Source organism: Enoplosus armatus, chromosome 2 (genome assembly GCF_043641665.1).
Source record: "Enoplosus armatus isolate fEnoArm2 chromosome 2, fEnoArm2.hap1, whole genome shotgun sequence".
NCBI classification, from domain to species: domain Eukaryota; kingdom Metazoa; phylum Chordata; class Actinopteri; order Centrarchiformes; family Enoplosidae; genus Enoplosus; species Enoplosus armatus.
In genome coordinates this window covers 12,357,118-12,383,521 of record NC_092181.1, presented here as the reverse complement: position 1 = coordinate 12,383,521, position 26,404 = coordinate 12,357,118, and the positions used below count along the sequence as shown (strand labels likewise).

General features: G+C 40.9%; 2 protein-coding genes and 1 non-coding gene across 3 annotated transcripts; all 3 read left to right on the top strand.

Moving 5' to 3' along the window:
• The first annotated feature begins 989 nt into the window (after positions 1 to 989).
• LOC139296177 (phosphoinositide 3-kinase regulatory subunit 6) lies at positions 990 to 14,390 on the top strand. The gene is made up of 20 exons (XM_070918517.1): positions 990 to 1,071; positions 1,339 to 1,443; positions 1,948 to 2,039; positions 2,142 to 2,210; positions 3,322 to 3,454; positions 4,380 to 4,449; positions 4,580 to 4,778; positions 6,035 to 6,182; positions 7,257 to 7,343; positions 8,593 to 8,836; positions 9,237 to 9,530; positions 10,374 to 10,473; positions 11,318 to 11,440; positions 12,248 to 12,355; positions 12,510 to 12,612; positions 12,737 to 12,798; positions 12,989 to 13,079; positions 13,211 to 13,272; positions 13,412 to 13,515; positions 13,816 to 14,390. The coding sequence occupies exons 1-20, from the start codon at positions 1,014 to 1,016 to the stop codon at positions 13,970 to 13,972; spliced, it is 2,409 nt and encodes an 802-aa protein (XP_070774618.1). The 5' UTR covers positions 990 to 1,013; the 3' UTR covers positions 13,973 to 14,390.
• trnar-ucg (transfer RNA arginine (anticodon UCG)) lies at positions 3,850 to 3,922 on the top strand. Its single transcript has one exon. It is a non-coding gene; the product is annotated as a tRNA-Arg (tRNA).
• Positions 14,391 to 16,257: 1,867 nt separating the features above from the next.
• Positions 16,258 to 26,187, top strand: LOC139301917 (bMERB domain-containing protein 1-like). Its single transcript, XM_070925423.1, has 6 exons — positions 16,258 to 16,336; positions 21,362 to 21,482; positions 22,993 to 23,066; positions 23,621 to 23,735; positions 25,552 to 25,622; positions 26,075 to 26,187. Exons 1-6 carry the CDS (start codon positions 16,258 to 16,260, stop codon positions 26,185 to 26,187), a joined length of 573 nt encoding a protein of 190 aa, XP_070781524.1.
• The last annotated feature ends 217 nt before the right edge of the window (positions 26,188 to 26,404 follow it).

Below are 26,404 nucleotides of genomic sequence, written 5' to 3'. Positions count from 1 at the left end.
AATGTTATGAGACATTTCTGGTGTTTCTGTTTCACTAAGGTTACAATCAGCTTCATGAGCTCTCGTATAATGATGAGTTATGATCAGTATGTTGAGAGCAGATTAGGAGAGTTTTTGTGTTTTTTTTAAGAATTTGCCCAAAAAGGACCAAAAGCATGAAAGGTCTCATCCACCACTCTTTGTGTTTACAAGAAGCAGTCTGTTTATGCATAAATGCTGCAGGAAGTGGAATTTCCTGTGACCATTTGTGACCATTTGTTGTGGTTTTGATGGGCTCACATTTAATTTAGGTCGGATATATTAATTTCAACATAAAGGAACTAAATGCCATAAGAGTGATTTGTTCAATTAAATTCAGTTCAGTTTTATTTATATAGCGCCAAATCAAAACAAAAGTTATCTCATGACACTTAACATGTAGAGCAGGTCCAGACCATACTCTTCATAATATTATTTATTATTATTTGTAGATTTGGCCAAATTTCAATCGCAAAGAGAGGTGACTCATAAACCTGTGTGGGACTTGGGTTGAGGTTATTCATAGGAACACTTTTATACACTGTTTGGGAGGGTTAGTGTGGGACGCCTGCTCTTTCTGTCACCTGTTAATCGTCAGTGTGTGTTGGTAGGTGTGTATATGTGTGTGGGGGAGACTTAAACACTAAACGTTTGATTTAACCCCTCAGCAGTAACTACACCGGCACAAATGTTGACTGGAGGTACTAGGTTTCACACGCAAATACAAAAAGAGAAACTTGTAGAGACACACACAGGCAGAGATGGTGTTATTTTCAGCTCACTTGCATATGAAGAGAGAGAGTTTTAAATAGCTTCATTCAATGTATCTGTGTAATTTTACACTATGCTGTCAGCAAGAAGACAGAAAAAACACAGTCATCCCTTATCCAAATCTACTGTCCGGCCACTTAGTGTTTGACCTCAAACATGACAGAACATGACTGTCCGTGTTCTTTTCCTGATTATAGTTGATATGCCCACAATGCATGTGAGACATGACCAACAAGGCCCCCTGGGATAACTCGAGCAGTATGTGCAGCATGGAGCCAACAGGTACACACTCAGATAAACACACACTGTACTCAATGATGCAAATATGTGCAGAAAAATTAATATAATATATAATATCCATCTTGGATACATTTGTAGTCATTTGGTAACATGTCTCTGGCTTTAAAGTGTGTTTATTCTCTATTAAATATGTAGAGTACATCATAGTTTTTCATAGCTGTGTTTCTTTCAAAAGATACTGATCCTTTTTAAGCGAAACTTTTTTCATATTCAGACTTAAACACTCAAACCTCTCGACTTTATTGTTAGCCGGCTGCTCACCCACAGTTCCAGAGCCAGAGCTCTACCGCAGCATCCAGGCTGTGCTGCCCAGGGAGACGGACAACCAGCAGGCCCCAGACGGTTTCAACAAAGGTACAATATGATCTGCTACAACACACTGAAATAAAGTAAATGTATTCAGATATGAAGTTTCTTTTCTTAGCAGCGATGTGGTTTTTGCTGTTGGCTCTGCTCACGTACAATATGTGAAACATCATCCGCTTATATCACTGGGTCTTAACTTTATTGTTATGGTTAAGAGTTTTAAAAAAGTCACAGCAGCAAAAAGGCCGACTTTATGATGTTCAGCATATAGGTAATGCATTCACATAATTCAATATATTTTGTTATACATTTGTTTCCGTGTTTCTATATTTCCAAAGCTATTCCACCATGTAAACCTTTCCACCCTGAATAGCTATTTAATGAAGCCAGCCCTGCTTGTGTTAATCACACTGTGGCATATTCAGCTGTGTCAACAGATTTTGGATTAGCAGTGTAATGGAGAAATGTGTGACACATTTAGCAAGTTTGTGTTCTGTCCTGTGGAAATCTTGCATCTGTGAATGGCTTTTGTGTTTTTATGTGTGTGTGCAGGCATGCTGAGATGGACGCTTCATAAGAAGGTTCAAAACAACCCTGCCAACAGCTTATCTCTGGTGTGGGTGTTGATAAAAGAGCTGGAGAAGGTACTTGATCTCAGCAGTGGCACTGTTGACACAAGATTTTAAAGGAGTACATAAACCAAAAACACCAAATCTGCCCTGACATAGAGTGTGTTTTCTCTGCAGGCTGAGAGATGGGACTCTCGCAGATGCATCATCCCTCTGCTCCACACACTGATGTACGCCATCATTCAGGTACAATATTCCTGGCACACTGTTGCACTGTGAAAAGCTGCCTCAGACACGCTTGTTCATACTTTTTTGTTCATAATGTTTTCGGGTTGTCTGTCCATCCCATTCTCGTGAACGCGATATCTCAGGAACACCTTCAGGGAATTTCTTCAAATTTGGCAACTGATGAAAGTTTGGCGGTCAAAGGTAAAGGTCACTGTGACCTCTCAGAACATGTTTTTTGGTCAGTACTCTAGAATTGATATTTCACAGTCGGTTGGACAATGAATTAGTGACACTTTTGACTTAAAGGTCACTGTGAAGGCTCTCGCAACTGTTATCCGAGAGCGCACAACTACTGTCATTGCTCTCCTACTCGCAAAACTTTCAGCTGCTTGCTCGCGAGTGGTTTTTCTTTTTGGCAGTTTTGCCCGATCTGTTCTGCGCACATACTACTCTCAACAGAGATGAGAAGGAAAGCGAGATGGTTAGGTACTTCCATCATCAGCTCCGGACAAAACAATGTGTTTAATTCAGAATGTTATTGATTAAGACTTTTTTTAAAAAGTTTTCTTTGCACGAAAGCCGTCAATCTCAAAGACAACTGAGAGATTCCCTCACAGAGATATTAACGTTACAGATTATTTGGACAAGATTCCCTTAAAGAAACGTCATAAATGGTTAGTATAAGTGATTTTATCACTGAAAATGTCATTACATTTAAGTAGATTAACACTGTTTGATAATACAACAGTGTGGTGATGTAGGTTCATTCTGGAAAAAAGGACAGCTAATGAATAACTGGAATAATGAATGACAGCTAGCCAATAGCTTGCCATGCTTTGCGAATGCACCCAAAAATGTTTCACACGCTGGCATTTTTTTCCCCCATGCTTCACCTCCACTGCTACAACACCATCCTATCACGTGCCACTGTAAGGCATGTGATGTAGGGACTTTCAACCCTGCAATTTGTATCAAACAGGAGGAAGAATGTGTTTTTATTCCAAGAAAAAATGTCATCAAGGAAATGGACACCTGAAAAGTGTAGTTTTTCCTCATATTTGAGCTACAACTATGTGATGATAACCATGGTAACCTGTGTGTGTTGTGTGTATGTTTGACGATATTCCAGACAGCCTACATTCCAGATGAGCTGTACAAGCGGGTTTACGACTTTTGTAAGAGACTCCTGACCTACCCTCATCCCTACTGCACCATAGGTCTCAACTACACAAGACAGATAAAAACTGAGCGCTCCATTCCAGGTATTCTTCGACTCTCAGCTCGACTGTGCTGCTCATGAGCTGACCAGCATTGATTTTGTTGCTTTTCTCCAACGAAAAAAGGAAGTAGAAGCCTTGTGTTTGTTTGTCCAATAGCTGAACACACAATTTGGATGGAGCTCAACGAGCAGGAGATGATGATGATGGCAATGATGACAGTGATATTTATTCATAGGCCTTTTGTCATGATGTTCTGATTGTATACTGTCCCACAAAGACCAATCCCTCAGACAGGTCAATCAAAACAATAATTACCTGTGTTATGTTGTTACTCATACTGTTGACATTGAAATTAAACCGGTTCTAAGAAAGGGCAAAACACAAAATATTTTTACCTAATGCAAAGAGAAAAACTACATTGAAAACTGTCAAATGCTGACCACGTGGCCTAATGGACAAGGCGTCTGACTTCGGATCAGAAGATTGAGGGTTCGAGTCCCTTCGTGGTTGAAAGCTCAAGCCTAATTTGAGGGCAAGGTCTGGAACCATTTCTGCTCACATGAATACAAATTTAAGTTGTTTCCCCTGCACTGATGCCAAGTGGTCATGCCTGACTAAACACTGAAAACTGGTCAGGTTCTGTGTAATTTCTACTACTTATACTTTAATCAATAAAGTATTTGTGATTCTGATGAAAGAAAACCACAAAAATAGCCAAACGCATCAAACCTGAACGATAGTAGATTCCAAAGAGGCATACAAAAATTACTGACTGACACCAACTTATACTGCAGACCTTAGCAGCCAGTCAGACCAGATGACAAGCAGAAGGCCATCACTCCAAGAAAAAAACAGATTATGGTTACTGTGATGTTAAATGAACTGTCCATGCATCGAGCACACGTCAGATAATCTGTACCAGGTTTTGCATCCACACACTGTCATTAAATGCCAGTTTGATCCACAGGTCTGATGTACCAGAGGATGGTCACAGCAGAGCAGAGACTAAAAAATGAGCCCTATCCTTTTCAGGAGAGGTAAGCCATAAATAGATAATAAAATAATAAATATAGGGAAATTAAGATTTACAAAAGGCTTTTTCTGTTTCCTCGTACTGCTGCATGCAAGTCAAACTGACGCTGAAGTGTGTCTTGTAAATCCCTGCAGGGTCTTTGTGCTGGCTGACCCAGAAGTCTTCTCTGGTTCTTTGGTACAAGTCCTGTTGGGTGATATTGAGGCGTCCGCTTCAGCTTCAGGTGGATCTCCAAGTCGTCTAGATCACATGCGCAGTGTGGTCCAACACTCCATACAGGCTGCTTTAGGAGCAGAGCAGTACCACGGGCCGAAACTGGCTCAAGCCCTAAAGGTAAGTGGTACTGCACAATACTGTTCGGTTGCGCTCACTTATTGCCTTCTCTTGTCAGTTCTCTAGTTGTCAATTGTGGTCATTGAATTGTATGGCCCTCTATAGTTGTTGTTGTTGATTATGCTTTGTTTGTTTGCTTTCTGAGCCTTGTGCTGATCATTATCCTCAGGTTTGCCTGGCCTATTTTGTTCACTCACAAAGCGTTGTAAAGTAAATGTGAATGTTTTCCCACATTGCTTGCCTTTTTCTCTTTTCTACTTAGAGCCTGGCTCTGAATTCCCTGGGCATAGTTGTTTACCCATTAACTCAATCATTTTCATCAAATGTGACATACACACCTACACTAATCTCACAAAGTTTGCTTCAGCTTCAGTAAATGTGCCCTACCCAGGCTTGGTTTAATGTGGACACGTATCGTGGACAGGACAAGTAGTAATTGCAATCCGACTGACTTTCTGAGCTGTCTTTCGTCTTTGCTTCTGACATGGCAGCAGCTCTGGAGGAAGCTACTTCCTCATATTATCTACCAAAATCCATTTCTGTCAATCTGTATGTATAACAATTTTTTTTTTGTGGACAGGTTTGTAAAATATTAACATTTCGTTGCAGGTTTTATTCAAAAAACCATGTGCATGGTTAGTTATTCTACAGATGCTTATAAAATATCCCTCCACATTCTCTTCTCTTTAGTCATCTCCTGACTGTGAAAGATTCAGATTGAATCTGTACAGTCGATTGCGCAACATCTCTTATAATTCTAGCAATATTCCTTATTTTTCCCCTGAGTGCACAATTGCATATTCCAACTGTTGCAATTGTGACTGTGACCTCCATGTACAGTGAAATCACGTGCATAACCTCTATGGTTACTACATGTAGAGCATTTTGGGAGATTTTAAGTGATCACCTGAGAGCTTGAGAGTAGCATTAGTAGTATATGATATTATCAGGCTAGGTTTTTAGTGATGGCAGTACGTCTTTCAGCTTTTGCTCATGGATCAAAAATAGTTTAAAAGTCCCTGTCCCATATGTACGTGTCATGTGAAACATCCTGAGTGAAGGTCTGTTGTCTTTGACCTGCATGGTGTCCTGGCACTCATCCGAAAGTAACACCTCCACAGGACGCACACGAAGGCAGACACACACACGCGTGCTACTGACCCCTCACCTCTTTGCTATTAATACAGAGTCTGTATGTGTTTGTCTTCCTGTGGGCTTGTGTGTTCACCCTCGTGTGTTTGTGTGTTTTGGGACAGGACACGGGTCAAGACATTGAGCAGTACTTTCAGGAAGTGTTGGCGGCTCTGGAGCAGAGCGCGGGGGAGGGCAGCAGAGGGGAGGGGGAAGCACTGAGGAGCCGTCTTCAGCGGCTGTACAACGAGATCGTCACCCACTCAGACTCAGGTAGGAGCTCTCCTTGAAGGAACTACAGCAACGCCATGCACGTTCCTCTGAGGCACAGCTGCTTTGTCTTTGGCATAAATCAACTTAATAACAACAATGGAAGAAGGAAAACCACAAGAGCCACAGAGTTACATCTGGTTATGTAACAGACTGGTGTCAAATGGAGAAAGCAGCAAGATGTTACCAAGTTCTAGCAATTTTGATATTAACGATGAAAACCATCTAACCATAATTATCTTACATTAGGTTGACTTGCTAATTTGTTGCATTAAATGCAATATGAGAAACATACGATGACATGGACTGCGTATGCTTATTTTATACATGAGTCCCATCTTATAAGTATTTTATCTGGCTTGTTTGGCATTCAGGGTTGCCATTGTCGTGGTTTGCAGTCTGAAAAAAAAGCATTTATTTTAACCTCAAAAACTGGTGCCTGTTTCAGAAAAGCGGTATGCAAGAATTGCTTACATGCAGATCACAAATGGTGTCACATTTCACAACGATTGTCGCGTGCAAATTGCAGGAGCCGGTGCAGTGGTGTTCAGTGTTCTGTTTGAGCACACATAGTCGGTGATGGATGTGTTTTGGCACACAGGCTGTTGCTGAGATCAAACATGTGACCTCCTATCTAGTGGTTTCCTCCGTGGCCAAATCAGTCGAGTCAGTTGTCTGTATTTTTATAATTTTCCGGATATCTATTTCCATGACATCCACATTATTATCATGTCAGCGACCCTTCCGATGAACCTGCTCTTCCCTCATCCCAGCTGGGAGAATGAGGGATAGACAGCAGTGTTCCCAGAGAGGAAGTTGTAGGGGTGGAGGTGGGGGTTTTGTTTTGAGTGTCATTGTGACAGTTTTGGTCTCTTCCTATCTCCCTTCCTCCGTGTGTGTGTGTGTGTGTGTGTGTGTGTGTGTGTGTGTGTGTGTGTGTGTGTGTGTGTGTGTGTGTGTGTGTGTGTCTGTGTGTGTGTGTGTGTGTGTGTGTGTGTGTCTGTCTGTGTGTGTGTGTGTGTGTCTGTCTGTGTCTGTCTGTGTCTGTGTGTGTCTGTGTGTGTGTGTGTGTTGCAGAACCATTGTCCAGGGGACCACTGCGTGACTGCCCTCTTCCTAACCCAGAGATGAGCTTCCACCTGTGGACGGAGGATCTGGATATCTGTGAGTGGAACTGGACACCGTGGGGGGTCTAGAGGAAGTTATTACCAGCAAAAACAGAACTGGGCTGAAACTGGAATTATTACCTCAAAACTAAACTGAATTAACATCTGAAATAAATGAAAAATGGACCTTGAAATATAGTTGAAAACTTTTACTGGGGATAGTTCCTCTATCTTTATATTCTGTTTTTACAAAAAGAGTCACATTTTGTTTTTGTATATTTTCTGTAGGGATCACATTATAACACTTAGCACTCTGTCACTTTCCACGTTTATCAGAGCTGGACTGACTTACTGTAACAAACCGATTTAAAGCAAACAGATTTGAATTTAATCAGTGGAACTGTGACTGAGACATGTGTACATGTACAGTATGGTCTTTATGTTCTCAGTAATGGATGTCACACAGTAAATGTGGAAATCATTGTAGTTGCACTTTCGGTGAAAGCTGAAGTGATAGCTTTGTGTGATTTTTAAATGAAGAGGATGTGTCCTGTCCTGCATTATGTCTTAAATACGATTACAGTGTAAAATTGCCCACTGTTAAGTGTACTGTAAGTTAAGAACAGTGATTATCGCCTATGTACTGTATCAACAAGCATTAAATGCTGAGGGATCATAAGGCAGTACGCACTTAAACAGATTCCTCTCATGGAAGCAGAGAAGAAGTCTTATAACCCTTTAATTTGTTTTCAAATCTTCCTACATACCTCGGGTCTTTAGCAACCCAGCACTTATATAATGCAGATTATGGCATATATTAAAACCTTTCAGAATCTATTATTGACAATAACAAACACACAAAAAGTATGTTTTTGTCACTGTCATATTTTTACAATCATTTATAACTATCAGATTGTTTCCCCAAAATTCATTTATATTAATAGTGCTACTACTACTAACAATAATAATATTAATAATACTAATTCTTACCGCTGCCATCACATTCAGTGTTCATGTTGTCTGAGCTATCTTCGTCATTCTCATGCTACAGTTCCGCTTTTAAATGATCTGATTATGGCACAAAACCAAAATTCCTTATCATCAGTAGCCTCAGGTGTATCTTCATTTCCAGAGTTACTGCCATCAAAACCCTCCAATATCCAAGACACAGAGAAACACAGAGCGAGCAGCTGAGATGATTACTGAAAGGACTAAGTGTTGTTCCGTGCTGTGGTTTTGAGCTGCTTTGGTGCATGTAAGTGTCGACCTGAATTACATATAAATGATGAATGTTGAATTGTTGACAGGGCGAGAGCTGGCCAAGTGGTTTCGATCCAGCTCCATGTCGGAGCAGTTCTCCCTCAGCCAGGAGCAGGAGGACTTTGAGCTGGGTGAGTCTCCCAGCGACCTGATGCCGTCTGACATGACTCGCTTCTCCGTCATGTCCAACGACAGCGGCATCGAGAGAGACCTGCCCCCCAGCGCTGATCCCTCCCTATTGTCAGCCCTGGACACTGTCAGCATGAGTGCAACATGGGAACAATGCAAAAGGTAAATCAAATACCTGTTATCTTTCATTAACTAAAGGCCCACTGCTAGTTTCGTGTAATTTACTTAATTTGCCGTCTTTGTGGTAAAACATGCAAAAATGCCATCCATTTTCCACAGCATACCTTCAGTTTTTAGATTTTTAGAGGCATTGTTTTCCATGTAAATGATCTTGAAGACACTTGAAATGAAGTAGGCAATCCTCACCAAGAGCATTTACTGCAGGTCACTTGATTTTCATCCAAGGAGACTCTTACAACATTTAAGAGTAATTTGCTGAACTGAAAAACATCAGTGATGCTCGTCATGGGATCTTTTGCACAACTTGTTTTGGTTGCCAAGCCTTACATCATTAAAATGATTGGGACTTGGAGTGTGACAGTAAACCTTCTCCTTTTCCCAGTGAGCAAGACTCATCGAAGCTGTCGCGGCGTGGAGGCATCAAGATGAAACCATCTGTGAAGGACAGTATGGTGCTGATGCAGGACACCCTGGAGGACCACACAAGCCTCGGAGGAGGAGGAGGAGGGAGTGGAGGGAGGGGCGGAAGAAGATTGGCGACTTTGCAGAGGCGGGCGGGAAGCAGCGCAATGCAGAACCCCTTCCCCAAGCAGCAGAGACACTTAACTGCCAGGATAGTTGTCATGGGGGACGACAGGGTACTGGGCCGCCTGGCCAAGGCCTACTACTTCTTCAGGTGAAGGACTGATCATGTCACAAGATGCAAACACAAGATGATGAAGCTTCTTTGAGATTTGTGTGTGACTGAGCTGATAAAACAAATTGCTTTCCATTGTTTGACTTATATCCCTTTACTACACTGAACTGTTGTAGTTTGGTACAATTTTTGGCAACTGAAATCTGCTTGTTATCGTGTATGTTGGTCTTTCTCATGAACATAATAGCTGAACACTATAATAAAATAAACTAATAAACTAACTTTATTCTCACAACATACACTGGGTTCCCCCTCTTAAATAGATGATGTGAGATTTTGGAGCAACTTGCTGTTGTGTTTTTTTTTTTTTTTTTTTTACATAATAATGATAAAAAAAATGAATTTTCCTCATTATGTAAACATTGCTGAGTTGAAAAAAATAGCCCTCTTTCATGCCAAAAAAAGTATATGCTCTTTTGGATAAAAATATGATTAAAATATTTGCTTGATATGTTTAGTATGAGTTGTTGATTATAGTTGGTTTATTTCGTTTTGATAGGACACCTGTGTATGTAACAAAGATGCCTTAAATGTATGGTGAAAGTTATTTTTGTCACAGTAATAGGAAGCTAGATGTGTGCTGTATGAAGGCTAACACTCATTTAAGCACTACCAATACAATTTGGTTACTTCATCTGAACTGGAGAACTATTAAATACTTTACATTCTTTCTGTGCCAGTTTGAGAAGCTAAACAGTACTTCTTCTATTGCAAATATCATATGTTGAAATCCAAAACCTTTTCGCTGGGATTGTTAAACTGCTGGTGGTCAAGCGTGCACACTCTTTGTGCTTCTCACGTATCTATGGTTTGTCTTTGCAGGAAAAGGGAAGCGCGGAGGCTTTTTCTTACAATGAAAGTCAACCTCCAGTTTTACTACATCCCTGTTTGCAGGGCTAATACTCCCCTCTCCTCTGTCAAGGTAAACCAACTTCCTCTTGGCCACCATCGGCCTGTTATTGTGTCACCACACGTCTAGACAAAACAAGACAAACGACTTCTGTCACAGCAGAAGATCAGTATGTCAGAATGCCCATTTCAATGTTGCCATTGTTTGTTTATTTTAAGCAGTAATGAAGTGACGAGATTCCAAAACATTCATCTGAGAAAAATTGTCTATTCATATTACTGATACGATAGGAGTCCTTAAACAAACTTCAAAGGTAATGTAAATGGGATTGATACATTTGCTGTCTCCACAGCCGTTCTTGGTATGGTATTATAAAATAGGCAAGATTCTATGTGATTTATAATTATCGCACACTTTTTCTTTCTAAGAATCTGTTTTTAGTTGTCATTTCAATTCTTTTTGTCTGATGTCATTGTCATTACTCTAAAATAAATGTTAGCTCAAGTGTATTTACTCCACCAAGGACTTCCTTTTTAACAGACCTGAGCTGTTTGCCCCTGAGAGGTGGAGAATTTTTTTATGTGAACCTTAATAAATGCAGTGGAATTCACATTCAGCAACACATCATCTCTTTCATCGCTAGCTACTCTCCACAAACGACAGAGGCACTCCTCACTGCTGACACACAAAGGGCGCCTCATATGCAACCATGCATTCATGATGGTTTGCCCTGAGCATGTACAACTCCAGGTGCAGAATGCATAAAGAAAACAAGGAGCAATAGTCTTCTTTTGGTGGTAGAACTAAAAACATGCAGTAGCTTGAAACAGAAAGCCTTCACATTTGTTCCCTCGCTGCTCTGGATTTTCTGTATTTGATGTATTTTTGGTTCCACTTTCATGTTCCTTTTTTCTAGGAAAACCTCCATCAATCCAAGGGGAATCCCTGCACTCTTGGTTCCTACTTGAGCATGGTGGACCCGTGGTACAACTCTAACATTAAGAGTTTAGGCAGCATGATCCCCAAACTGGCTGAGATGGTATGATTTTTTTTATTTTATTTTTTTCCACAGCAGGCTGATGTTAGAATACTAGCACATTTTCTCTTCCACTGGGTTGTAGCTTGTGTCGTCTGAATGATTTACAGACACGCTTCACGAAAATGTCATCACATTACTGCATCCCATTTAGTCAACATGGCGACTGTTCTCTGCATAAGTTTAAACACAGGAAGTTGCATAACATCTCTTACTGCGAGGAAAATAAATGTGTTGATTCCACTGAAACCACAGCTACAGTGAGCTGAACATGTTGACGCCGCACTGACTCCGTAAGCCTTAAACAGGAAATAGAATTACCATGAAATTGGAAAAGATATGCAAAGGACCGTCTAGAAAACAAATGAAGTTGAATGTAATAATATGTAAATGATACAACAGTCCAAGAGATTCATTGCTTGAGGTGACTTCTCTTCATGAGAATTATGGAAAAGCTTGTTTTGTTCTTGAAAAAGTTGAGCGCTCTCTGTCTAAGTCCTTCCCTTCCTTCATTTCCTCTAAATACTCAACTAGATTAAATGTGATGTGACTAAAAGTGTTTTTCTCTACTTCCTGCATCGTCCTCTCTCTTCCAGAACGTCTCAAGTTACTGGAAAAACATGCATTTTTTGCAAAACTTTAAGTCACTTTAAACTTCCAGCAGTGTTACCTCTGTTACTAAAGTGACAAGTAGTTGACCTGTTAGTGACTCATTATATTCACGTGATACGACTTAAGTGAAAAATTAGTTTGTGTGACAACATGATGCAGGCAGGCAGGTTAATTTCACATAATTTCTGTCTTCTCTAGCAACAGGCGAACCCAGGGAAGCCAAAAGAGCCCTTCGTGTCTGATGTCATTTCCTACTACGTTCGTACCGGCCAGCAGCCTGTCTACTTCAGCATCTACTTTGTTAAGGTGGTATGATACATTTTATGCGTAGATTTGTTGTTTGAGCTTTAAAGGCACAGTGTGCTCTCCAATTTGAAGCATCCACTGAGCACACAAAAATATTCACGTTCACATTTTTCAAATGTCTTTTGGTTTTTAAAAGTCATTTGTTCTCCATTAGATCACATTCACCAGCATGACAAAGGAAGCCGTAGAAGATGTGTTTCTTACCCATCTAGAAGTGGACTTTCCTGAGTTCAGACAGATCTCAGCGTCAATCAGAGGTGAATTTGCTACACATATACCTTATATTTCCAATGTTTTCTTTGATGTTTCTGTTTTTATGTGCACAGCTTTGCATGTGAGTGTGCACAACCAGGTTTAACATCAAGCCTGCCTCTCTAACAGATAAACAGAAGAAGAGCTCAGGGGAGATATGCGGAGCTGTTGTCTCGATGAATTACAGAAAGGTAAGGTGTTTTTTTAAGATCCATTATTTTTTTATCAGATTAGGTGTTGCTGTGACCAATGCCTTATCAAACTTCCATTTCAGATTGTGTTGTTTGTGTGCAGGAAGCCTTTGTGTGAATGTGTAACCTCTGAAACTTTGCATGCTTTGTTTGTGTGTGTGTGTGTGTATTTTTATCTGTTTGTGTCTAGGTGACATTAAGTGGCCGAGACATTGACAAAGGAATCTCAGTCAGGACGTCAGGCGCTCAGATCAACGCTATTCCCTCCAATGAAGCAGAAGGTTCAGTATTATCTCTAACACTTCATACTTATAGTGACAAGTTACACACACTGTATGTTTGGTTTTATATGATTGTTATGATTGTGTTTTGCTCTTACGCCCCCTTTTTTCCCTCTGCCTTCGTCTCATAGATCTGAACTGTTTGACACTGACAGTGAATGAATCTCCGACAAAAACTAAAAACAACATTGTGGTGAGTCTCGGCAATACATCTCAAATTGCTGAGTGCTCAAATATCTCTAGTGAATTATCCTTACAAAGGCTGCTTATGTTAAACCAGCTCATAGAATGTAAATACAACAATAAACCCTTTATCCTTTTACTTTGTCAAGTCCAAGATTCGGACCAGCTACGTTAAGATTCGCACTTTGGAGAGTCGGTCGTTCACTGTTACACTGGACAGAGATTGCCGCAGGACCTACAGAGATGTGCAGAGGTAAGAGAGTCCATCGTCAGCTGTACTGTAAGTGAATAAAGGTCATATAAAGGTTTGGTATTTCATTGGTTAGACTAGCAGATCAAAGAGGTCTCCAGTCATGAAGGCCTCTTTTGGACACAAGGGTACCAGTGATGGTGGGTTTTAAAGTGGAACCCTGCAGTTTGTATTTGAATTTAGTAGAAGGAGCTAATGAGACCTTTCAAATCTAAAAGAACTGACCCTTTTTAACACAGTCTTGGTTAATCTGGACCCAGTTTCTGTGCAACCCAAAACTGATCGAACATGTTTGTGTTGTAGCATTGAGGTCTCCCCTTGTCTTGATCCCGGATACTGCGTTCAGAAAACCATGAGGTCCAAATTGAAGTTGGGAGATGACAAAGACGCTGGACTGAGCAAATACATGAGCAAAGGACTCCCTCTACCAATCAACACGTTTGCTGGCATCATCACCTGACACGATGGAGTAACGCCGCAGAGAAAGTTAGGAATTAAAACCTTCCACACTGAGATTTTCATCGCCGGAGTGGTTGTTGTTTCTACGAAAACAGAAGTCCAGTCAGACACATGAAAAGTCAAAGGGAATTACCTTTGAATCAGGTCCTGAAATCAAAAGGTTTCAGTTTGCCTGTGTGAAAAAGACTATACTATACATACAGTACTAATGTGGCGTCTTGCAGTCGATAGAATAACCAGTCGGCTCTTCATGAGTGAACTACTGTGCATACAGTACTTTAAGACAGACAGCGAGTATATGCAGACTGGAATAATGCCAAAGGACAATATTGCCTGTAACACTGGAAAGTACCTGTATACATTAAAGATTTAAGGACTACTGGCAATTGGAGCACTAATCATGTGGCGTTATCACAAAAACTCCACAGGCTATCGGGGAACTCTGATTTGAAGGGTTGACAGTTGTCCTACTTCATAGACACACTACCTTTTACACACACACACATACACACACACACACACACACACACACACACAGACTGTACACACAAAATAATGATAACATACAGACTCACCTGGCCTGTTAGCTGTTGAAATGTGCATATTGTAGAAAGACTGGTACGATGACAGCTGACACGTTTCATCGTTTCAGTCATTTTTCAAGCAAAATGTCAAACATTTGCTAGTTCTAGCTTCTTAAATGTAAGGATTTGCTGATTTTCTTTGTCATTTATGACAGTAAATGGACAAGTCTTTGGGTTTTGGACTGTTGTTTGGACAAAAGAAACAATTTGAAAACATCATTTTGGGCTCTGGTAAAACATTTTTCCAAATATTTTTCACATTTCAATAATCATGAGCTGCAGCCCTAGCTGACGGACAACTTGTTATTCCCATACCTGTTGCATAATGTAAGCTGTTATGACGGTGACATCAACCTTAGGTTCAGTGTTTGGAAACCTGGAAAGTTTCTAAAACCACACTATGTTCAGTGCAGAAGCTCCAGCCATGTCATGGAATTACTACAGAACAGAAGCAACGTTTGTGTTTCACTGTATCAGACAGACACTTGGATCATGCACAGACCAAGCTACAAAAAGTAGCTGTTAGACTTCAGACCGCTGACTTTATTGCTGGAGCCACTGTCTACTTACCAGATGTGCAAGATTCATGCTTAAAAGACGAAGAGCTAAACTTGGCGACGCTCACAAGTGAAACTTGCACACATGCCAGTAAATGTCACACACGTATGTGAGATCTAAAACTCACCTCTGACACTGTGTTGTGTTATAGTAGCAAATGATAAATGTGCTAAACTGCATCTGTTTGCACTAAAATGGCAGGGTTTCTTCAATCATCTTCTTGTGGGAGTGGAGCAACTGTGTGCAAAGCATGTATGACGTATGACTACTTGTGTAATTATGTCAGTCATTACTTTACATGTCATAAGTTATAGAGGATAAAAACACAACTATTGGTTCAGTTGTTATTCATGAAAAAGATAAAGGCATTGCTTTTTTGATATCTATGTTTCACTACCACGGAATTATTAGATTACAGCCTGTTTTTGATGCACTCCCACAGGTGTGATTTCGATGCAGTAAAAGTCAACACCCTCAGGAACTGGAGGTGATGTGTTATTGGGTGTACGACATAAAATCATGTGAGCATCTGTGTGTGTGTGTGTGTGTGTGTGTCTGCTGGCCTGGCAGGGTTCAAATCATCAATCGGTTGGATAATTCATGATAAAATTTTGCACATAATTTTCATCTAATGTCATATATAAAGAGGATGCCATGAAAAGCAAAATGTAATTGTGTAAATAAATGATTTTGTTTTGTACAGCCAGTGTTTGTGTTTTACAATAAATGTAGATATAAAATACTTTTTTTCTGAATTAACCACGTCTTACTAATGAGCTGGCTGAAAAAAGGAAGTAGTTTTTAGGAGTTTTGCTTTGACGCACAGCGGAGTGGACTCTCCCATGCTGTAAGTGCGTCCAGTGGCCACCGGATGGCGCTGTTTAGACACTAACCAAGTAGCGCGAGCGTTGGTTGACACAGGGAGACAGATGCACGCTGCACATTCAACACCGGCACCTGCCAGAGCTGGTGGGGACCGCTGGAGCATCTTTGCGCTCTCTGCCTCTACAGGTTGGTTACTGACTGCTGATGACTCAATGAAACACAGCAGCAGACTGAGACTGCAAGACCCTCCCCTGTAGTTTCGCCCCTTGCTGTTTCCCAGCCGTAGAGAGGACAGAAGAGAGGAGCAGCTGCCGGACCGATGGAGAAGAAGCAAGGATCTCCTCATCAGTACGGTTCACTGGAGCGCACTGAATGGACCAGAGACACCAACAAACCAGGTTACCTAACGAACAAACACTGCAATATTATCACTTGACTTGTACATCTATTGTGTGAGTTTAAAGTGACCTTTCTGTATATATTTAGTATCTCCTACAATATTACTCTCAATTGTCTTAATGTGTCACTGTAGTGTACTTAATGTTCTTATTGACATAACGTTTGCTCCAGGGAGTTACAGTGCAGCGAATACACAGACACTCCTCAATCTGTTTCTACACTATTCTGTAATACAATCTATGGCATCTAATGTTCCTGTAAGGCGTCATTGGTTTGTGTTCTGTCTTGAAAATGTAAAAAGGATTACTGTGGTTTGTTTATTAGTCTTTTACTTTTATATCTGGGTCATTTTTTATAGTTTATAGAACCAATCGATGTGTTTTTCTAGCTCACTCTGAAAATGTCAAGAATCCACAGGTGTCTGTCCTACTAGTGTGTGTGTGTGTGTGTGTGTATGTTTGTGTGTGTGTGTCCTTCCTTGTGTAAGAGAAAAGTGAGGCCCCATTACTCAGTGACCTGCACCTCAAATGATGAATAATGACCCACATGTGGGACTTGGCAGGACATTAGACGCATCTCAGCTTCACATTTGAGAGTGATCAGAAACCACAAAACTCTGTTTTGCATAGTGCAGTTTTACATTTGCATTTTTACACAAAGGACTTGTGAAACGATGAATCAATTATCAAAAGAGTTGCCGTTTAGTTTCCGTGTTTCGTTTCAGTTCTATTCCTCTTTGTTGCCGATGGTCATTGCTTTCCTCCATTATAATTGTGTGAACTGTGCTCATAATAGCATTGTTGTCAAGTTTTGAAGTGAAGTATATTGATGTGATCAGTCAGGTGGGAAGTTGGCAAAGCTGTGCAGAATCTCTGTTAAGCCCTCTATGTTTTTTCCCTCTACACTGGAAGATTTCATTCATCTCACTCTTCCTTCCTTTATCCCCACCTCTTGTCCTCTCCTTCTCCTCGTCCCCCTCCCTCTTTCCTACCACTTCTGCCTCTTGGTCTCTAAGCTGGCTGATCTGTCTGCCGGCATGCTGCTCTACCTCATTAGCCGTAAGAAGCACATCGTGGCAGTGTAGAAAAGAGATACTGTAAACTGAGCTCATGATGTAATTCATATTGGGGAGGGGGGGGGGGGTTGGATAAAGAGACGGGCTGGTTCGTGGGGGGAAACGAAGAAAAAGACGAGAAAGAAAGAGAGAGTGAGAAAAGGGACAAAGTGTAACAGAGGTCTAGTGATGAGTCATAACTGCTCAGTGGCAGAATAACCTGTCCTTGAGAGGCTCTGCAGCAGAACGTGTTGTCTCTAACAGTGCAAGAGTATACTAAACAACGCTTGTGACTTTCTTCACTTTCTTTATGATAAGAGATCTGAACCCAGCTCACAGCCCAGTGTTTCAGTCAGCTACATGGGAATCCCCAGTCATAGTCACTGCAGCTCGCAGGGATACAAGTGGTGAATGAACAACAATGCTGATCTGCTTGCTGGTAGCAGCTGTGATGTGATGCTGCAGCATCCTGTTTGTACTTCTAAGCACAACATTTCATCCCCTCTGTGAGTGACTGCTGATGAATTAGTATTCAGCATCTTTAATGTAATGAGAATGAGCAGTGTGAATACAGTGTGCAGTTTGAGATGAGAATACAAAGAGTGAGTGAGTGGCTCGCTCTGTTTTTCTTTCACTCTCACTTTCTCACGCTCAGGTTAACACACACCCACACACACACACACACACACACACACACACACACATATGCAGACAACGCTGACTTCATGACTGACATGTTATGAAAAAAGGTATCATTTACAAATTATTGTTAATTTGCCATTTGCTTTGTATGTTGGAGACAAAAGATTGGTATTCTATGTGGTTGTTTTGTCTGACCTGTGGTTATGTGTGTTTTTCGTGATGAAAGCGTAAATGGTTTTGCAATTGCCAAGATTGACACCACTCTCAAGTTTGTGCGAGCTACGAAGTTAGAACAGGGAGACAATTAGCATAAAGAAGCTTTATTAGCATTAAACAAAATGTGATACAGCATGTTAGTGAGCTTTAGAGGTGCTGGCAGGCGTATTTGGACAGAACCAAGGTTGCTGTTTCCGCCTGCCTCTGGTCTTTATGCCAAGCTAGGCTAATTCTGGCTCTAGCTCTCTCTGCAATAAAGTCGCTAAATGTCAAACTATTATCTTTATGATGCAAATACTTTTTAAATAAAAATAATGCAACCACAGAAATTGTTAAGCTTTTGTTTGTCTAAGAGAATAGAATATGATTCAATAAAATGTCTTCTTCTTTCGTCTTCTTATGTTTGAGCGAGCTTTGTATCCTTAGAAATTAGGCTTATTTGCTTCTACATTATGCAGTGCATTTTAATTAACTTTAATTCACAATTTTGAAACATGTGGGAATTTGTAGATAGTTTCATGTACGTCTTTTTATACTCTTCAATATTCAACAATTCACGCGGTCATGTCTCCTCTAACATGTCAAGGTTGTGTTGGCGCAACACTGACGTCAACCAGATTTGTCATAGTAACAGAGTACAGGACGTCTGTGTGAAGATGTCTGTCTGTACATCAGGATCCCTTTTTGTCTGCCACACAAAGCAGACTGCAGTTGCAAGTGCCTAAACAAAGCTCTAAAGCCACCAGGGATATGAGTCCATGTAAGCTGGCAATTATCACCAAGCATGGTTGATGCTTCCCACAGTGCTTTTACTACTACCCTGAAGTCATACAATCCCTGTTTGAGTTATAATGATACACTTCTCCTCTATTCTGCCTTCTTGTCATGCCAGTACAGAAGACGTGTCTTCACAGCACTTTGAACCCAGTCAGCTCTACCTTCCCCAAGGCTAATGGCTATGTGACTAGAATAGAGGCATTACAGACTAGAGCTCTACTAAGTAATATTGTGCATATATAAAGAGGATTTAAGGGCCCCAGGAGGAGTCAGAGGCCGCCTGTCAGTGGGGGTATTGGTATCTCCCTGGTTATGTCTGCCTCGGCCCCCATGTTGTGCAGCTTTCTGCAGGTAAGTGACAGTCATCCAAGACCGCTACAGTGCTAAATGGACCAATTGGAGAGCAGGCAGTGGTGATTTCTTTCAGTTGTCACTGCAGGTCTTTGATTATCTACCTTCGAGAGGGTCAACCATACTTGGATCTCAGGGTAAATTGAATCTGCAAATTGTGAATTGTAATTTGATGTGCATGGCTAAAACAATTGCTTTTTTAGAAGGTGGTTGCAGTTAAATGTTTGACATTCTAGTGCTGCTGCAGCTCACAGTGTACAGTAGCTACACTGTGTGAAATGCTTTGATGTCCTTTCATACCACACAAACGCTTCCAGGGACCTTGGGACACATTCATTAAAAAATATTACAGAGCTGTTTGGAGTACTGTGCTGTTTCGGTACTGTACAATTTCCCCCCGGGGATCAATAAAGTATTTCTGATTCTGATTCTGATTCTGAGTAAGCCCACACATTGTTGTAAATGGCGACTGAGATAAGTCCAGCAAACATTGTGCAATTTTATATTATTTGCCTTATTTTAGATTGAGGATTGAATTTTCATTACGAGCTGTCTGTTTGAAAGGATACAGTTAAAAGGAGTAATACAGGGATCAGTGTGTGGTATGACATGCATAATGAGAACTGTGTTTAATATTACTGTTCACCAAGCCATCACTGCGTCCTCTGTGCAGTATATGATTATTTAATTGCTTGAAAGTGGAGCTGCTTACTACCATCTCAATGTTCTGTAAAAATAATCATGTGGCATGCTGAAATTATTTGATGGGAGGTACTCTATAATAATGCTATATATGCTTTTAATGCCAATAATAAGTACTGGCCGCAGTACATTTATTTACATGCACATATTTAGCTTTTAACTGTCATGACATGGTTCCCTGGCATGATACAGATTTTGAATTTAATTTCTTCCTTGATTTCACTCTGTGGCTCAGGTTCACAAGTTACTCTTTGCCTTAGAAAGAATAACAGAACTTTCTAAACATTGTTTTGTAATTAGACATTAGACAAGGGAATCCTGATGTCACATTAAACTGCGTCTGTGTTTAGGTTTGCAACTGATTACATCGATCACTTGCAATGGCTGCAACTAACAATTACTTTCATTACTGATTAACTCTATTATTATTTTGTCTGTAAATTGTCAGAAAATAGTGAAAAATGTCTGTCACAGTTTCCCAGAACCTATAGGGATGTCCTCAAATGTCTTGAAAAGAGACTCAATTTACAATACGATATAAAACAGAGAAAATGGGCAAACACTGGAGAAGCTGAAACCAGAGACTTTAGGACTTGATAAATGACAGAATCAATTATGTCAGTTGTCGAAGTTGTTGTTTGTTGTTGTTGTTGTTTAAAATTGTTTATTTGAACCTGAATCTTTTCAGCTCCAGCTGGGAGTGATTTTTAGATCGGATTCTGTAAACGTTGTGGGGATTACACCAGGGGATTTACGTTTTGCAGGAAAATTGACACTGAATGGTTGAACAGTGAATTATCTCTCTACAGCAGAACATGGCCGTGTAGACAGGACTACAGTGTATGTGTCTGACAGTCATACTGGGGGGGGGGGGGGGGTAATGTCCTGGGCTGACCCACCAACCTTGGTTTACGCAATTAATCAGTTTGTATGTGTGTGTGCCAACCACTGACACATGGTTATTTGGCTGTGACGCTCTGCTCCTCATAAGCAATTTCAAAGTACATCTGCTGCAGCTGTTTATACAGTTTAAAATGCAGATTCATAGGCAGTAATTGTTCTGCAGTGGCAAATTGGATAATCTTTAAAAGCTCCTGAGTGTGTATGTGTCTGCCTGTCTCTGTATAGTATTCGTGTACTGTAAACTCCCTTTAATAAAGAAGAACATCTAAATGCACTTTAATGTTTTTGTGTCAGACATGTTGCATATTTGTCCAACATATGGTCTTTTACAACATTCAGTAAGACTAAAAACTGTCCTCCTCTTTTCTCTCTCCCTCAGAGGACGACGTGGTGTCCATGGCGGACTCCACCATCACCGTGGACGACATTGAGGGGGAGCTTTTTAAGATTGATAGGATCAGGGATGTCCTGGTCAGGAGGGAGTCAGAGCTCAGATACATGTGAGTGGTTTAAGAAACACCAACACCTTGCTTTCATTTGGTGTCATGGTTGCCATCTGCAGCCAGTGTGATTACTGGAGACAAAAACAGGCTCAATAACAGCAACCCAGACTCCAGATTTACAGTAGAAAGGTGAAAGCATCTTTAAGTTTAATGCTGGTCTGGTTTTGATTAAGTTACTTATTTTGGCAATGTGATATGGTTTGCTCATTGCACACCAGAATATATAAAATTAATGAATAAATGAAAAGTGGAGACGGAACTCAGATCCTTTCCTCTAGCGGTCACAAAATACCTTAAACAATTGCTTTACCCTAACCATACCTTAACCATAATTTATCAGCCATAACATAATCTTTTCCTAACCTTAGTTAATGTTCATTTTAAAGTTATTCTTAACATGCTAAGTTTGCTGGACTGTGCACTGTTGTCAAGCCAGAACAACCCATAGTTCAGAAGCTAGTGCCTCGCTGGAGCATTGCATGCATCTTCAGGCTTTGGCTTTTCCCACCAAGAATCAAATCATTTAAGCCATTTTTCCATTCAGGAGCACACCTTGGTGTCAGAAACACATCTCCTAACAGCCCTCTATTCTCTCCCCTCATTTCTCTCCATCACACCCCAAGCTGGCCCCCATTACAATTTCAATGGCTTTACCTTTGCTTCCGCTAAGAAGGCTAATGCATGGATATTTATTCATCTACTCCTCTGAAAGATAGGCAATAACACTGCTCAGAAAGCGGGGGGAATGTGAGGAGTGGCGTGAGTGGAGTAGCAAGCAAGAGTCAAGCAGATAAAGTGGGAGAATGAGAGACTGGAGGAGGAGGAGGAGGAGGAGGAGGTGGACATGAAGAGGAAGAGGACGGAGATGGAGAGACAATTTGAAGCAATTTTTCCCCCCCAGCGCTCCACAAACAAACAAACCCCAAGGTGTGTGTTTCTTCTAGTAAGTGAAGTAAAGCGTATAATTTGTATTCCAGACCTCATGGCCATTTCTGCACATCTGTGGGAGAGCATCTTACATGACAGGTAGACGAGGCACGGTGGCGAGTCCCTCACTCTGCTGACATTGATGAATGGGTGTAATGTGTGGGTGATTTTGCGTCTGACCCTGTGAGTGCCTGTATGTGTGTGTGTTTCTTACAAAAGACTCAGTTGCTCTGATACCGGGTCACGTAAGGGCCTCTAACTCCGTCAGGCGAGGAAGGCACACAGGGTCTTCCACCTTACCTCAGTGTCAGTAACGATCCACCGACTTGAAGGGAAAGAGCGTGATCAAGACGGAGTGAAAGCTATCTGACTCAGAGACGTCACAGGGATTTCTGCGTCATCTCCTGTGTGAAATATAAGAATGAAATCAAGCTTTCTCTGTTTGAATTTCATTTTCCCATACAGTAGAGTCAAGATTTCACTCCTCACCACCCTTTAAAGTACAAAGGGAGCTGATATGCAGCATGTGCAGTACTAATAAGTGTTTGTGGGTTTCTTTTGTTCCATCATGCCTGTGCAGGATGGATGACATTCAGCTGTGCAAGGAGATCACTCGCCTGAAGAAGGAGCTGCACAAATTAGTGTCCATACCAGGTAGGAGGTTAAACTAAGAAATGAACGGAGTTAGAATGATTATTTGCTTTCTTTCCAAGAATTAGTTGAGAAGATTGATGCCACCCTCATGACTGCACGCTAAATATGAAGCTGGAGCCAGCAGGTGGTTACACTTAGCTTTACCCTAGCTTAGCTTAGCATAAAGACTGGAAACAGGGGGAAATAACTAGCCAGGCTATCTCCAAAGTTCAAATCAGAGGTGTAAAAAATCAGGAGCAACAGGAAAACCTGTTGGACCCAGGCTAATTGTTTTCACCCACTTCCAGTCTTCATGCTAAGCTAAGCTAATCGTCTCCTGGCTCTAGCTTCATATTTAATGCATATAGCATAGAGAGAGGTACCAATCCTCTCATGTAACTCTCAGCAAGAAAATCGTAATCGTATTGCCCAAAACGTTCTATTCCTTTACTATTCCTTTAAATAAATTGATATTGATATTATTTATGTATTTGCTTGTTCAATGACCCTTTATGTTTATCGTAAAGTAGGTAATCTGGGACAAACACTACATACCCAGATGTCTTGTGTTGCAGATAATGACAAGTCCAACGAGGACCGGCTGAAGGAAGAAGAGCTACTGCAGCAGATCCACAAGCTGGTCGAGACCAGAGATTTCCTGGTGGACGATGTGGAGTTTGAACGACTCAGGTGTGCTTCTGCCTCTATGGTTTCATCACAGCTTGGTAGGAGTCCTTTGGTCATCTGTCACTATAGGCTGTGAATCAATAATTCAAAATGAAATAAAATGAAAGTCTACTGCACAAAGCCACCCGATAGAGATGCAGTGCACATATAGTACCCATTCAGTCTCCCAGAAAAGGCTTCAAGGGAATTCTTTGGAAAAACTTAACCGTGACACCTATTTTTTCATGCACAGGAGCACAGATCTTTGATAACACCAATTCATGAGCGTCGCTCTCATAATGACTGATAGGGCTCAGATTGGAACATCGCCTGTAGTCATGATTGCTGGTAACGTATCTCAGTTCAGCATCATCCATATGCATGCTTCCACAAAGGCGCCTCATTGCACTCCATTAAAAACACTGGAACATTTCCTAAGGCACAGCGCTGTGAGAGAGAGTACCGCAGAGCGCACAGCAGAGAGCCATTTCAATTAAGGATGTGTCAGCGGACATCAGGAAGTACTGTGAGAGGAGCTGCCATTGGTTCAAAAAAATAAACAGTGTGCATCTATTTCAGGTACGCCAAGCCTGCTGCTGGCTGTATACAACACACTCCAGGGAACTTTACAGAATATTAGAGGAAACGGTCACAGGAAAGCAGGTGTCTTGCAAATTCTGTTTTCTAAATGCAGAGATGTAAAATGCTTTTTATTGCTTATTAATTTAATGTGAGCTTATTGTAGGTTAAGTTATTAGTATTATGGACGACTGCTCTCTCAGAGTTACCTCTTTAGATGTTTCGTAAAGAACTAAATCACTGTATTTAGCTTACTCTGGGTTCATTTAGAGTGTGTTACACTGCTTGGTAATCTTTACAGAAAATGAATGGACCTCTGCTTACTTCCTGATCCTGATGCAGCACATACATCCTTGCAAGTTCTTTAACTTGACACTCAACTCGTAATCTAATGGGACTGTCTGGGACAGTGGACAACCAGATGTGGTTTTAGGTTTCAGCTTCTCTCCACTCCAATTCTCAAGCACTGTTAGTCTTGATCAACAGTTTGAGTTGGCAGCTGACAGCAGCTGTGAAAACCTAGAAGGGCTGCTGGGAAGGTGAGAGGCAGGAAGCAGGAGAACAACAGCGCGCTAATGGATCGCAGCGACGAGAGGCTGTGACAGCGCTTAAGGCCATGTTGTCCATGATAAATATAGAGATCTTTCTATTGTTAGTTCTCTACTTTTTGTTATACCCGGACTGTCCTTCACAACGAAATTCTGCCCGCAGTTTGTATGTTTTAGTGTTTATTTTCAAAGCAGGACAGACATGGTACAGTTAGTAACAGAACATAACAGATATCAACACTATCTGTTATATATATCCTGATGTATTTAGTAATATTGAACTTCACTTGGCACTACAAACTATCCAAATAGCCAAATATGCAGGGTATGTTTATCCAATCTAAGAATATCTTCATAGACAGAGTGGCTGCCAGATTTATTGAATTTATCACTAGAGCCTCTCAGAGTAAATCTAATCTTTTCTAACAGCCAGAACTGCATTAGGTTTCTTAACCAGCGGGTATCTTGGGGGGGTGTTTTTAAGCTCTACATTTTGGTAAAATCAATCCTCTTTGAATTGTTCATTCAGTACTAGTGGAATAGATAGCAAGTGTAAAATAGAGACCATATTTGACTTTTACATCAGTATAATAAGGGATTCCTCTCAGGATGTATTTTGGCCAGCTAGTCTTTTGTGATCTGAAGACTACATTGTTGTTGAAGTGGTTTAATTTATTCATGTATTTTATATCAATCTTTCTCAATTTCTACAGGGAGAACGAAGAAGATAAAGAAATGGCAGATTTTCTGAAGTCTAAATTCCCAAGAAATATGAAGAAGACAGGTATCTAAGCATAAAGAGAGCTGCAACTTTGTGCTCCACCAAAGTATCAACACATAATAGCACGTAACACATAATAGCAAGTGGCAAATATTTTCCTTGTTCCAAATGTTTTTCTTCTTCAAGGTGTTTTCCTCCTGAGGGCTTTGAAGGATGAAGTTTCACATATCCACTGACTGATTCACCATAAAATAGAAATAGGAGTATGAGACTATATTTTAGACCTGTCTGCAAAATGATGCTCCTCTTAGCCAAGTCGTTAATCATACTTTTTTATGCATTGTGTGTGTTTACCTGCTGTGTGTGTGAGAGAGATAGAGAAACAGAGAGAGCATCAGAATCAAAGACAAAGATGAAGTTGTCTCTTGTAGCACACATAACACAATCCATCATAACCTTGTTTGGAGAATATTTCATATTTTCATATACATATATACATATTCTCTGCATTTCAGGTGTACCAACCAGACGGGTGCCATCCAGGGCTCAGCAGGCCTCTTCTCCCTTCACCAAGACAGGCCTCACCCTGCTGAAGGAGTGCTGTGGCTTCACCTGCTCCATCATGTAGCCTGGAGTCAAAATGGACTCCAGGGCTGACCCAGGGGCCACAAACCAAAAATGGGCATTCCACAGGAGTCAATATTTCCAGTTTCAGCTTTTCAGTCCGAGAAAGACTTTGAAGCGTGGATGGAGCACTTACAGACGCAAGTTGAGAATTTCCCAGAGGGAGAGCAAAGGATGTTGCAAAGATCATGTGGTGTGTTTTCCATGCCAAGACCCAAGTT